The sequence below is a fragment of the Arvicanthis niloticus genome, chromosome 29 (genome assembly GCF_011762505.2).
Source record: "Arvicanthis niloticus isolate mArvNil1 chromosome 29, mArvNil1.pat.X, whole genome shotgun sequence".
Classification (NCBI taxonomy): Eukaryota; Metazoa; Chordata; class Mammalia; order Rodentia; family Muridae; genus Arvicanthis; species Arvicanthis niloticus.
Window position 1 is genome coordinate 23,036,569 of NC_133437.1, and position 14,351 is coordinate 23,050,919.

Genomic DNA, 14,351 nt, shown 5'->3' on the forward strand with positions numbered 1-14,351 from the left:
CATTCCACCAAAAAGATTATTGTACATGAATGCCAAGTGTTTAAGCATCCATACACCCATAACTAGTCCACTCAGAAAAGTTCAGAAATAGCATATGCATGTGCAATAGGACCATTGCAGAAACTGTAAAATAAGTATTATATACCTACATCTATGTGCATTCCCTAACTGACAAATCTGGATTTGTCATTACTGCCTAGAAACATTAACGCACTACTAGTAAAACACACTTCCCTTTTTCTTTTTTAAAAGGTCCTCTCTATGTAGTCCTGGTTATCTTAGAACTTGCGATGTAGACCAAGCTGGCCTTGAACTCACAGATCCTCTACCTCTGCCTCCTGAGTGCAGTTGTTTATCTCTTATTCACCCATTTAATGGCCTTCTTTAAAAATCACCATAAAGATTGAAGAGGAAAATTGTGACACTGGAATGGTCACAATAAGACTGCTCTAACAGTTACTGAAGTGAGCTGCATAGTGACTAGATGTTCTAGTCATCCATCTTCACATCACTGCCAGGAGATTAAAAGTCTGATTAAACTTCCAAACTATCACCAAACTGTCACTGTAAAAAGAGACATTTCAGAAAATCACTAGTTTTACAAACTAACATAAGACTCAGAGAAAAAGGACCACAGTGCCAGTCAAGTCACAGTAGCAGTATCTCCCACTGCCAAGTGCACAATAAAGAAAGCCCATCCAAGACCTATGTGGTTTCCACTGCCTGTTTAATCATGCCCCCCCCCCACCAAGAAATCACATAAAATGTAAAATTGTTCATGACAGATTATGAGCTCATCACGAAAATGCCAGTTCAGAAAAGGATAGAACCATTCACTGACTTAATGATAGTACTGTCATATGAACTGAGAAAAAAAATCATTTGAATAAAACTAATAAGACTGCAGTTTCACTAAAGCATCAATGTTTTTATCTTCAGAAACAGTTGCTGTAGGAAGCAAATTAAAATCCCCAACTAATGATCAGGAGAAAATTTCATGAACTTCTCCCACAACCTTACCCCACACTCTGGAATCTTAAATTCCTTCTCCTAAGTGTTTTAGAGAACATAGTATCTCAGTTCCATTCAACACAATTGTTACCTCAATTTTTTTTTAGCAAAAGCAAAGAAATTCAAGCTTCACTTCTTAAGTTTCTGGGCTGCAGTGACTAATCTCAGGCCCTCTATTGTTCTAAAATCTTCTATATCTCAATAAAAAACAAAACCCCACTATGCAGTGTTTCCATGTATACCCAATACTCTGGAATGTATTGATATATTTAAATTTTAGTTGGCAACATGCAATTACATTAGGTGATTACAACCCGAAGCGGGAATGACCTGGAAGTGTTAATTCCCAGAAGCACAAGCCTTCCTTTTCTGCAGGACACTGGCTCCGACAGGAAGCTCACACAGCAGTGCTGCTCTCTTGCCATCAGCTCTGCATGGCTGCAACTACACCTCCAGTAATTAATTTCCTTTGGCAGAGGAGCTAATCACCCGCATCTTCCTCAGGTCAAATTGAAAAGCATCAATAATAGTTAACTTACAATGTATGCAAAACTTTCATTTTACTGTAGTACATTACTAAGAAAAAAAGTTGTTTGGATAACAACAGGTTACTAATGTGCAAGCTAAGGCAAATAAAAACGTAACAACATTTTAATCCCGCCCTCACCAAAATCCCACCAAACATATTAGGACGGAAAACAAAAGAGGACAAAGATAAGGTAATTTCTTTCCATTAAAAATCAAGAGTGCAACGTCTATAGTTAAACAACTTTATTAACATAGTCAAGCAGTGATTAACATTCACATCTATGTCACATCATACAAATGTAAATACAAAATTACTACAGTACAATATATATTCTCTGCATGATCCAAAATATTTGGTGGCCCCAAAAAACTCTCTTTAAAATTCAGCAGCTTATCAAAAATTAAAACCGTATTCTATTTAAAATGAAGATCTGTTAGCACAGAGTTAGACTTCAAGAAATACAATTTAGTACAGTTTGAGAAGTTGCAGGATATGTTTGAAGGACACATTCTAACATAGTGTGGCAGGTACAGAAAACATCAGATTTAAAGCTTTTAAGCATAACTCATACAACCTAAGTTGTCAGCAGAAAGATCCAGTTATTTATAACTAAGCAAGTACTACTAAGTTATTGCACCCAATGTTAACATGAATACTAAGTGTAAAACTTTCATAATATGAAGTGATTTACCACATTTAAGCATCTCTTAAGATGATAATCTACCGAGGAAAATTAATTACATAGTATTATCTAATTATTACCTCCATAAAAAAAAAAAACCAATGAATCAGTTTGGTTATATATATATATCACACAGGAAAAGAGTGACAAAAAGATGAGGAAGTAAGTGGAACCTCTTTATGAGGTGGACACTAGGAGGAGACAACACTGCCTTGTAGGCTAACCATGTTAGAGCAGGCAATTAACAAGATGAGACCTGTGAAATAGGTAATTCTGCAGAATACCAAGCCACAGTACAAGAGTGATCTATGGCGAACAAAAACTCTTACTGAAAGGAAAACTACTAACTTTGTAATTAGTGATCTATTATTGGCAAATAGATTTGGCTTGGTTGTTTAATGTACGGAGGTGGGGAAAAGAAAATCAGTTTTAACTTCCCTCAAAATCATGCATACATTCAGCTGCTATGCATCTTTTTATTTCAACACAATATACTCTGGGATACAAACTATAAAGACAGTTGCTGTAATTATGCTTATACCTTACAAATGTATAAGTATAATAATTAGGCATTGAGAATTATCTATATCTATGTAATGCCAACAGGGAGAAGATCTGTATCAAGCCTGAAGTTAGTTTCCAGTTACCTAGAAAGCATATAGGTAAGAGGAGCTAACTTTTATGTGAAACTTAACTTTAACGAGGCTTAGAAGCATTGCCATATTTAATACAGTATGAAATGCACTAGTTGCTATACAATGCTACTGCATGGCATTGAACTAGACAATACTGTTACCAACACAGGCCACTACTGCTCATCTCAATTATCCCAGGGTGTTAACCACAGACCCTAGTTTTCTTAGATTCCAATGACCATGTTATTAAACAGCACTAGCAGCAACAATTAGTGTCCCCCCACCTTGTAATATTTGCAAAAGTAACTCCACAAGAAGGTTGTGTGCACCTGAAGACTCAGAGGAAGGGCTTAGGGTGCAGCTGTGCATGGTACACTCTTCTCTCGGGAAGAATGTTCTTGCACTGGTATCTGTTAATACATTCAATATGAATATAATTAACTGTATGAAGCAAAAAAAATTCACTGCAAAGGTGTTAAATAGAGACAAGACTTTAATACATAATTTAATTCTGGCACCCCAACTTTGTAAAATTTTATGTAGGGAGAAAGGTTCCACTTTTGTATTTTGAGTGTTTGGAAAGGGAGAGGCCCAGAGTCAACTCATTTTCAGTTGAATCTCCATACCAAATGTGGAGAGGTTTTTATTTCTCTCTCCAGTCTGATAAAACAATTGGAGGAAGAAAAATAATCGACTAACTGGGAAGATAATCAACAAAATACATTAAAACAAAACAAAAAAACACCTCACAAACCTCCAAGACTATTAAGTATGATGATCTTTCTTTATAAACATGTCACCAAAGCAAAACGATACAAGGATATTCACCTGAGATAAAACTTGTATCTGAATATTTCATAACTGAGTAGACAAAGCAGTCAGAGCAAAGTCAGCTGAAATTATTTTAAAATATACATCTGACTCTATTTTACAATATATGCAATTTAAGCAATTCAGATCAATGAAAAAGTTTTAACCAAAAAAATCACAGTGTTTATCAATGTTAATTACAAAATGTATGCTACTTGTTTTGTTTTAAGATGTAATGGCTTGGTTAAGTACTCTGAGATCTGAGATCTAAGTTGCATAACAAAATCAAGTAGCAATGACGTAAAGCATCAGAACTGGCTCTAAGGATATTTACAAGTTGGTCATTTTGGAAATAACCAACAAACAATACAAAAGTGATTTTTCTTACACAGTATGAAGTCATTAAAGAGATTAGACAATACAAAAAGCAAAGCCACTTCCCGAGTGAGTAAATGAACACCTGTGGCACTAAGTTCGCTTGCTAATTAATGGGCTGTAACATGAAACTGCCAAGTACGCATTTCAATGACACTAGACACACTTTCTGTTTCCAACTTAGGTTGATCAGCAGCTTTTGTTCTGTTAGAATCCTTCAGAGAGAGAAGCTCAAACAGGAAAAAGAAGGCATATATAAAACAGTAAACACTGACCTCCTGAGGTTCCTACAACATAAAAATATTCAAGTAGAAAATCTCCATCACTCAGCAGCGGCTATCTCTGTAGTTGAGCACACTAAGAGCATTTTAGTATGTAAGGAGCAGATGAAGCAAGCCGTGCTTTGAGCATGCCAAGAGGCAGAAACACTGGAATGTAACAATGACAAACTCACAACCTCATAGACATTTAGGCAACATTCAAAACTATCAACACTGCACCACAAGAATTAAGTTCTTTATATATATATATATATATCCCATGATGTGTTACGTCTCATCAAAATGATAAATGCTAACTCAGCGCTGACCTCAAAAAACTTAAATGGCTTCTGCAAATTCCTGTGCTATATACTATGTTGTCTAAAATATAATATAAATTAAGAAGAAACAATAGCCTCAACAGGGAAAAGCTACATTAGAAAAGAAAACCACTCTAGTTTTAGGTTGTAAGTCATATTTACTTAAGTTTCTATTTTAAAGTTATTAGATTTAGAAACAAATTTACTATAAAGCCAAATATTGTTTTTGAGCTGTATAACTGCTAAACCGGAAATCTATTTTTAATTAGACAGGTAATAAAACTGCCTTTACTTAACAGAGAATTGTTTATCATAGGTCCAGAAAACTTTACTTTGCTTCTTATACACCGATGGACAAATGTGCCTGTTTCTTTATTTCTTACTTATGTGAGACTATCTCCTCTATTAAATTCCCCAAGTCCCCGAAGCACTGCAGGGTACACTACAACCTAAGGGTAAACAGCTATTCCGCTCTAGCTTTAAAGGCCAACTCAGAAGCAAACTTTAAGCTTCCAGTACGGTCATGTACTAAAGAGTCAAATACCACACACCCTTGAGTCTAGCTTAAAAATAAAAAAGGAAAGACTGGGCACTATATATGATTTTATTTCAGGCCCTACAGACTGAAATTTGCAAAGCCAAAAGAAAAGAAAGTAAAAGAACATGTTAAAACAAACATATACACAACAAGAAACCCCTTTTTGCATGCTGCCATGCATGTGAAATGTTTTAAAACTGTATTTAAAAAGTCACACGTGCAGCTCACACTTCAGTGCAATGGCTGTTATCAGTCACTTTACAGAACAGAACCATGCAAAGAGGAGCGACGGCGTATAAAAACAGTTATTCGGTATTTCTGCAATGCAAAGGTGACAAATTAAAATATAAAAAAGCTGTTATGGCTTAACTTTTTTTGCAGATTAAATATGCAGCATTGAAAAATGGAAAGGTGTGGCTTCATCTCTGACCAGCAGAGCTAAAAGGAAAGCTCTCTCCATTTTCCTTCATCATCATGGGATACACACTGCTCAGGCAATCCGAATTAATAAAGATTTGCACTTTCATATGGACATAAGATCAAGTGTACCAGTTAGGGTCTTCACATTCACAGTATATAAGAAAATACACATGGAAGGAAAAGTAAAGGGTTAACTTAACAAGGATTTATTCACAGAAATACATGTAAGTAGAGGAAAAAAAATAACAGAAAAGCCAAACAAATGAAATGAAGAGGATCCAAACCAACTCTCACTCTGTAGCTTTGTATGTGCCCTGTGTGCATATACTTAGGGCACAAAGGGCCACCAACATGCGCCAATACAGTGTAGGAACCCTGCATTACATCATTAACTTAAACATATCTTTAAGATCATGCTTCGAACAAAAATAAAAATAAAGAAATTAAAGGAAAGCGTAGAGGCAATATGTTGAATGGGAATAAACATTGAAATATAGCAATCATGTTTCAACTTCTACAATTGTCTTTATGTGCCAACTAACATTTATGCAGCCTTTTACAGATCTTTTACCATGTAATTTGAAATTTGATAAAGTTACTAGTAGTATATAACCATGCAGAAAGCACACCACACTGACAGCACAGAGGCAAAGATTTTGCACAGGTATATCAGCTTTCCACATTGTGCAGGTTACACACAATACAATATCAATCTTATTCCTAACAGATCCTAAAAAGATATTTCAAGGCCTAGCTGTAAACTACAGTACTTTATATATCTATATTCTTAATAAAAATAAAATCCACAAATCTTAAAAAGGAATTTTAAAATGCAGGGCTATATTGAACTGGTAAACGGCAACCCAAACTGGCGCAACATAGGTAAATGAATACCAACCGCACTCTATGTGAGGCAAGCATGCTACGGTCCCACTAATGTACATCACTTTCAATCACTATGAGCCAGAGCGCATGCCTGAACCTTAAACTGCACCTTAAGATAACGTGTTGGCCTAGAAATTAAATCTAAGAAGTACAACCATGAAATTATATCCACTAACATTTTAATGTAAAATTAGATGTCACCTTTCGTTTGATCCCCGACCCCATTTATTCCTCCCTCCCTGCCCAGCCCGCAAAGGTAAAAGGAGTGGCGCGTTGGCATGTCACAGGGTGCTTCGTTGTTCAAATTTGTTTCCTTTTATTTCCAACTTTTTGGGGGTACCTTAAATTGTAACTTCCAAGAACCTGCTTCTGCTAGGGGAGGCAAGCCGATTTTAACTGTTAGCTTTAAGTAGTTCTTCATCAGCATGCAAAACAAGGCCCCGTAATGTGGGAACATTTATATAAAAACCTTTAATAAAAAGCTACCTTACTGTTGCAGCTTCCCACTATCTGGGGTCCTTTGCTGTGGACCATGGGATTTTCCTCCTCCTCCTTATCCCTAGGCATTGTTTATATGGTTCTTGTTTTGGTACAATTCCCCATATATTCCAGAAAGTACTGTTCTGTGAGTAGACCGAATAGGTTTTGCTTCTTCACATCCAGTGCAGAGTTGTAATTGGAGACAGATTTCCACCCACAAAGGCTCCAGATGTTAAAACATTTCCCAACATCGACTTAATACAGTGACGGCAACACCTCCCTCCCGCCCCTCCCAGTAGGGTTGGGATTGTACTGTATTCCCTACTGGTTTACCCTTCCCCCCTGTAAAGGGTAACATTTTCCCTGGGTGCAGAGGCTCCCATATAGTCTCCAAGACTGACGGACCTGCAAAAAACAAAACCAATTTTATCTTTAATACCTCCCTCTGTTTCAGAGCCAATGGTGCATTAAAATCAGTCCAATAACAATTCTATCTTTAGCAATAAAGAAAGTAGGAAATTGGGCAAATTGACTAAGATCATGCTATGTTCTTCTGAGATTCTCAACAGTCTGCATCAAATATGAAAGCAATCCCACATTGGGAACATACAGAGTATAATGCTTCATTTAATGAACCCTGTCTTGCATAATGTTACTTATCTTTACCTCTTTTAGCAGAATGGCTGATCCTAAATCCAAACTGAACATTTCCTGCATAATGTCACTTTGCTTTCTTAAAAAATAAAATCATAATTTAAGGTAGTCACTTTCCTTTTTATCCAATGTTTAAGAAAACAAACTCTAATTTGACACTACTGGGGTCAGAACATGTGGTAATGTCCAAAAATGAAATTTAATACCCATTTTTTGATGTTCTTAATTAGTTCTCCTTCCAACCCTATTTAATTTGGTATTTTCTATATTCTCAGGCAATTTTATGTTGCTGATGTGAAGTTTTTAAATTGCTAACACAGTTTAATGTAAAGACAGACATAAGAGATCAAGATTATTGAGCTGGCTAAACCAATGTCTGATAGTGGCCCTTTCACAAAAACACTAGCAAACACTCATGTCAAACTTTGGACACTTGGTAAATGTTCCTATGAATCTACAGTGGTTAATTAATCCACCAGTGAAGCACAACCAGCCCTTATCCTCCTGCTTTTGCATGGAAACACAAAGAAGCAAGAATAACGGGCACTGTCCCACTTTTAAATCTAACTAGGAAACAATTATTTCCTACTTCATCCAAAAGCAGGATCATCCGTTAACTCCTACTTGGTGGTGGCACCAAAGAGACGAACTACCAAGACACACTAGCCCAAGACGGAATCTGTAAAGCTCATTCACTGCCCTCTATTGCAGTCTTAGGACCTGGGAAAGCAAATGCTGAAGCCGAGGGCTCATAACTACAGTGAGACAGTGCCTAGACGGTCTGACGTTACAAACTTACTTCTGCTTCCTTCTAGGTTAGGTAACTTAGCTAGTGAATCTTTCTAGCTCAGATTAAACAAGCAGCTAGCAAAAAACAAAATGAACAATCATAACCCTTGTCATATACTTCAACTTAGTAAATAAAATACACATTTTAACACATTTAGTGTGTCCTTTGGCTTTCAGATAGGTCTCAGGGTTGTGTTTAAAACCTGAAAAATTCTACTAGCTCTCTGTGTTGGTATAGTGAGCCGGTGTGTGCAAGGCGAACATAAGAAGCTCTGTTACTATAGCCACACAGTTTAAGTCTCAACAGAACTCGCCAGGGAGCCGAGCTAAGCATGTACACCTGCAGTTGTGACCAGAGACTATCAAGACCAAAAGCCCAAAGCACTCAGCTCTATGCTTCCTCAAACTGAGAGCCTTCCATGAACTCTGAGAGAATGCTGAGTGCCTTACACAAGGGAGTTGAACACCATCCACTCCCAGAATCCAGTTTCACTGTTAAATGTGTTTCCTTAAAGATCATAACATAAATTTGTCCTTGCCGTATAAGATTATAAAGTAAGGCTTCAAAAACAAACGACTTGCCGGGCAGTGGTGGCGCACGACTTTAATCCCAGCACGTAGGAGGCAGAGGCAGGTGGATCTCTGAGTTCTAGGCCAGCCTGGTCTACAGAGTGAGTTCCAGGACAGCTAAGGCTATACAGAGAAACTCTGTCTCAACCCCCCCCCCCCAAAAAAAAACCCTTTCGGCACCCCTCCCCACCACCACTGTAGGGAAAAAGAGAAAATGAGAAGGGTGAAATAATGTATAGATATCAAACTAGTGTACCAACCAGGAGAAGCCATTATTTTTTTTTTTTGGGGGGGGGGGGAAGGGGGCATTATTTGACCACAGTATTAGGTATTTCACTCTGAAAATTTGTAAAACTTGTAACTCACCCCTAGTTGGGACTGCAGCTTGAGTGTACAGGTTAAACACCATAGAAAGCTGCGAGGCGCTCCTTTAAGGGAAGGGGGAACTGCTCAGACTCACCCCTAGTGGGACTGCAGCTTGAGTGTACAGGTTAGACACCATAGAAAGCTGCGAGGCGCTCCTTTAAGGGAAGGGGGAACTGCTCAGACTCACCCCTAGTTGGGCTGCAGCTTGAGTGTACAGGTTAGACACCATAGAAAGCTGCGAGGCGCTCCTTTAAGGGAAGGGGGAACTGCTCAGAGAATCGCCTCCAGTTCTCATCCCCAACTTGGTTCTTAAATCCATGAAGGATCTGCAAAGAGTGAAACACAATTAACTTATCAATAGAGATAAAACCTCAGATCTATACAGCTTTAGAAATCTAACATTATCGATGTTAATCGAGACTTTTATACAGCTCAAAGTAGTAATTCTCAAGCTCTGTTAATTAAGCTCTCTACACCCTTAGACTTCACCTCCATACTCTAAGTTTAAAATTCAGGCAATGTCCTTAGCAACATGACGTGCTCAAGAAATCTCTGATATCAAATTAAAAGAAAGAAAAATCAAACCGATCAAATACAAAACCTATCTAATGGATAAGTTTAAAAAAATATTGCATTATTTCAAATTATACATATACAAGCTTTGGGCTTCTGACTGTAAACATGCTCACTAGGTTTAATAGGAAGTATGTAACAATACTACATTTCAGTATAACAATATTAATATGCAATATAACAATATTAATAATATTGTTATAGCTGAGTACAGACTATAATCAGAAGAGACAACTAACAAAGGAAGAAAATAGCTCAATCTCCGTGAAGGGCACTTGTAGTTTTAACTTCTATTCCAAATCCATCTCAAGAACTTCATGCCATTTTCCACAATTGCAATAGTAAGACAAAATTAGTATTATTAATTGGAAAAAATACTGGCAAATGTTAGTTCTATATCCTAAGATCAAGCCAGGTTTTTTTGCTAAAAATTTAGTTCACACAGTCAATCAATACTGCTCTGAAGAATGTCAGTTTAAAATAAAGAGGAACTCAAACATTTCAACTTAAGTTAACAGTTAACTTTGAGTTAACAGTCAAAAATGCTTATTAGTTACCTTACAGAACATGTCTCTGAGATCATCTTTTGGGTTAATCCATGATGCAACAGCATCACAAAAAAATATAAAATCCTGTAACAAGCAAGAGGCATTTTAGGTTGCTACTATATTTACAAAATTCAGTAAAACACATGCAAAATTCAGAGCCTATCACAACAGACTTAGCTAAAACAAAAACATTTAAAATCAATTACAAAAATTATTGAATTAGAAGTGACTGCTTAGCATTTCTGTTAACTCATCATCTTCTGGTAATTTATGCCACATTAGAATGTGATGTCCTACTGTATTTTGTAAAAAATAAATAAATAAATAAATAAATAATAATAATAATAATAAAAAAAGCAAACCCAGCCTAGCAAATATTTAGCATTGAGAATAGTCTGAAAGTCCTCAGCTCAGATCTCAGCACCTCAGGTTGTCCAGAGTGAGACCCTATTTCCAAAGAACCAACCTGGGTCTGCAGAGATAGCTTAGGATTGCTCTCGTAGAGGACCAAATAACTAACTAGAACCCAACTAATCAATCAACCAACCAATCAAATAAATGCTGAGTATTTAATTTAGGATTCTATATACATGTTTTGTATTTGAGCACGTGGTGTAGAATTCAATGATTTCTTTTATGCTCTTGGACAAACTGGCAGCTGGAGCATTTGATTGAACTCCCATATATAAAATCTGAGGGGTTGGAGACATGGTTCTGCAGTTAAGAGAACTAGCTACCCCCCCCGCCCCCACCTAGGTTTGATTCCTAGCACCTAAATGGCAGTTCATAACCCTATGTAACTCCAGTTCCAGGAAATACGACACTCACTTCTGACTTCCAATGACACTAGGCACAAATAAGGTGCACAGAAATAAATCCAGGCAAAACATTCATATACATTAAAAACAGTTAACTATAACATTCATATACATTAAAAACAGTTAACTATAATTTTAAAAGTTTTTAAAAAATGTTTAAAGACAACATGAGCTTAGGAAATAAAATAGATTAAGCTTTCAAAAGAATTTCAAAGGATTAATCAATATTCTATTTTACTTGCTATTTTTAAGTTCAAATTCAGTAGACAGAAGGCATGCACAAAGTAAATAAATGAGGTAAAGGTGCATGAAAAGGCCTGGTCCAGAAAAAACAAAAAAACAAAAAACAAAAAACAATATAACCTTCCTCTTCCAATCTACAAAGACAAGAAACACGGGCGGTATGCTGCCATGCCTTAGGCCCTCAGGTCAGCCCCTAGATCGCACTTGTTAGAGGGAGAGAACTGACTTCTACAGGTTGTTCCAACTTTCATGTGTGCCATGGCATGTTTGTGTTCATATGCAATAAACAAATGTAATTAAAGCCTTAAAATCTACTCCCTTTAACAATGTCTTAGCACACAGCCCACTGACAACAAAGCCCTGTCAACACCTTACTTGGATTACGCCACTGGGATTCACACTGATCATGGTACAAATCCCACGGAATGCTGAATCTTTTTCTTCATTGTCTCTTATGTTTCTCAGAGAGGTACACCTATTGGATTACAGAATTGAATTTAGTATTTAAAGTAAAAAGCATATTCAACACAATGCTAATAGACAGTATTTAATGGAATAGGCATCACAAGAGATAATGGTTATACTACATTTTCAGGAAGCTTGACTTTCAGAAAAGTTTCTCATATTCCTATATTTCTGACTCATCTCAATAGTGTTAACAGTGAATCTATAAAAATAGACAACTGGTCTTTCTTACATAAACTATCAATCAGCCTGAGACAAAGAGAGCATATTACCGAATTATTTTTAAAAACTGTTTTATGTCTTGTATTCCATTAAACACTACTAAAGATGATTTAAGTTTAAAGACCATCAATTGAAAGAAGCAGAACACAGGCTGTACTGTCACAATATAAACTATTACTATACACTTAGGGTGTAGATGTTTAACTCTGACATTAACAAGCAAGTAAGATTTAATACATAACAAATTTAAACATGTATTTAATGCAATCCAAGTTTCCAAATTAATTCTAAAAGAAATGTAATGCAAGAACCTAAATTTATAAAAATTTGCATGCATCTTAATTTTTCTGGTGGATATTTAAATGCTTTTATGTATAATCAAGCTTTTAAACACAGCAAGCATGTGACAACCTTATCCCATGCAGCCATTAGTTGTTAGCCACAACATAAAATATATATACATGACGATACTACTGAAAAACCTCACAAACCTGATAGGACAAGATTAGTCACATGGTTGGCAATGATTAAGGATTGTGATTTTTGTAACCAACTGAAAATATATCTAAAAGTGAGATAGAGAAAGAAAGAGTGAAGAAAAATGAATTAAAAAAAAAAGATTGAATAATACACACCAGGGTCTTATAAACTGCTGTAGCATGGGGGCCACCTCTTGAGGACAAACGTAACCAAGACGACCAATTGTTATTGCTAAGGTAACGCAATCACGGTTATACACCACCAAACGCCAACCAAGACATGAGCAAATGAGGGGGAAGGAGAAAAAATAAAGAAAAAACAACAAATAACTCAGAAACAGAAACCAACAGAATTTGTGTATGATAATAAACATAAGATCTCACCAGTGCTGGTTATTACCACCCCCTGATGGAAGGGGCAGCAACATATATGGCATACTCTTGGAAAAGGAAAACAAAAGGGATTAAAGTAACTAAAGATTGAGAGAACACCAAAAACCGTCCAGTGTTGTTCATGCTCACCTAAATTTCAAGTATTGGTAAGAGCTGAGTGATTAAGTGAGCGGGTTAGAGGATCTTCATTCAAAGCCACTCAGCATTGCAGAGGATGAATTCTTTCCCCAAGAATTATCAGGAAGTGTGATTACATTTATGCATGGTTTATCCAGACATCAATCTCTGTAGCTGTATTAGTTCAAAATTTCAACTTTTTGTAAGTGATTACAACCTTTAAAAATCACCTAGGGAAATTAATCCAAATTTTGGTAGCTTTTAAGTTAACTTTTCTCAAACTAATGGGACTTTGTTGCTTGTGTCAAAATCAGTTGTCAGACATTAAGTACCATGGTGTTTAATGAATGAAACACTGAAAATTGCTCCAGCATATCAGATTCCACTCTGACTGTCCTCTGATAACTCAGGTTAACAATACACTAGCTTCTAACCACATACAAGATAAATTCTAGTAAAGGAGATAAATTTACATAGTCCACTGTAATGACAGGTGATATGGACTACAGGGAAAAAGGCTTATAAAAGGGCTGATACAAAATAGATAAGACCATAGTACATTATCTGACTTTTAAAAAAACTGAAGTGGGCAAACACTCTCCATCAAAATTAAGGAATTCCTGAAATGTACAAAGAGCTAAAACAGCTGCAACTCAGAACTGCATCTTGCAATTCAAAGGTACATACATGTAAATACATTTATACACAACGGGTAAAATACAAACAGAAAACAAACTATGAGGTAGGTGCTTTAATGGTGTTCTCTCAAAAACTTACAGGTTAACCTTTTATAAAAAAAGGGGGGGGGGTCAGGGGTAAAGAAAAATGTTTAAGGATTACTTGAAGCAAACTACACAGATAATACTAAAATTCAGCAGATTCATATGAAGCAAGAGAAAGAAAACCTATGTTCAAAAGACACAAACTATGCAACATTCTCATTAAACAGGCAAGTATGAACAATCCAATGAGACATGCGAGAGCAGATGATGGTCCATTGAAAAAGTTCAGTGTAGGATATACTAGTTGGAAAAACAAGTACAACACACTAAGGAATTGAGCTCAGGAAATAGTGAGGATATGGTAATTAAGTTGCTAAAATGTATGTTGATTTAATAGCTTAAAACCCATTGTTTTGGGCAAGGAATGAAGAAGTCAGTAATTTATGT

The 14,351-nt window shown here is 36.3% G+C and overlaps 1 protein-coding gene across 4 annotated transcripts in view; it reads right to left on the bottom strand.

The window, feature by feature from the left end:
- Window positions 1–1,767: 1,767 nt before the first annotated feature.
- The window catches only part of Tnpo1 (transportin 1), an 84,903-nt gene continuing 72,319 nt past the window's right edge, over window positions 1,768–14,351 (bottom strand). For 3 of the 4 annotated variants that reach the window (XM_076927269.1, XM_076927267.1, XM_076927268.1), the window contains exons 21-25: window positions 12,829–12,904; window positions 11,882–11,981; window positions 10,455–10,529; window positions 9,512–9,650; window positions 1,768–7,350 (exon numbers count right to left, since the gene is read on the bottom strand). In XM_076927269.1, coding sequence (XP_076783384.1) covers window positions 9,543–9,650; window positions 10,455–10,529; window positions 11,882–11,981; window positions 12,829–12,904 — 359 coding nt within the window. In that variant the 3' untranslated portion in view covers window positions 1,768–7,350; window positions 9,512–9,542. Of the gene's footprint in view, window positions 7,351–9,511; window positions 9,651–10,454; window positions 10,530–11,881; window positions 11,982–12,828; window positions 12,905–14,351 lie in introns of those variants that run through there. The other variant, XR_013108134.1, reaches the window with a different exon arrangement.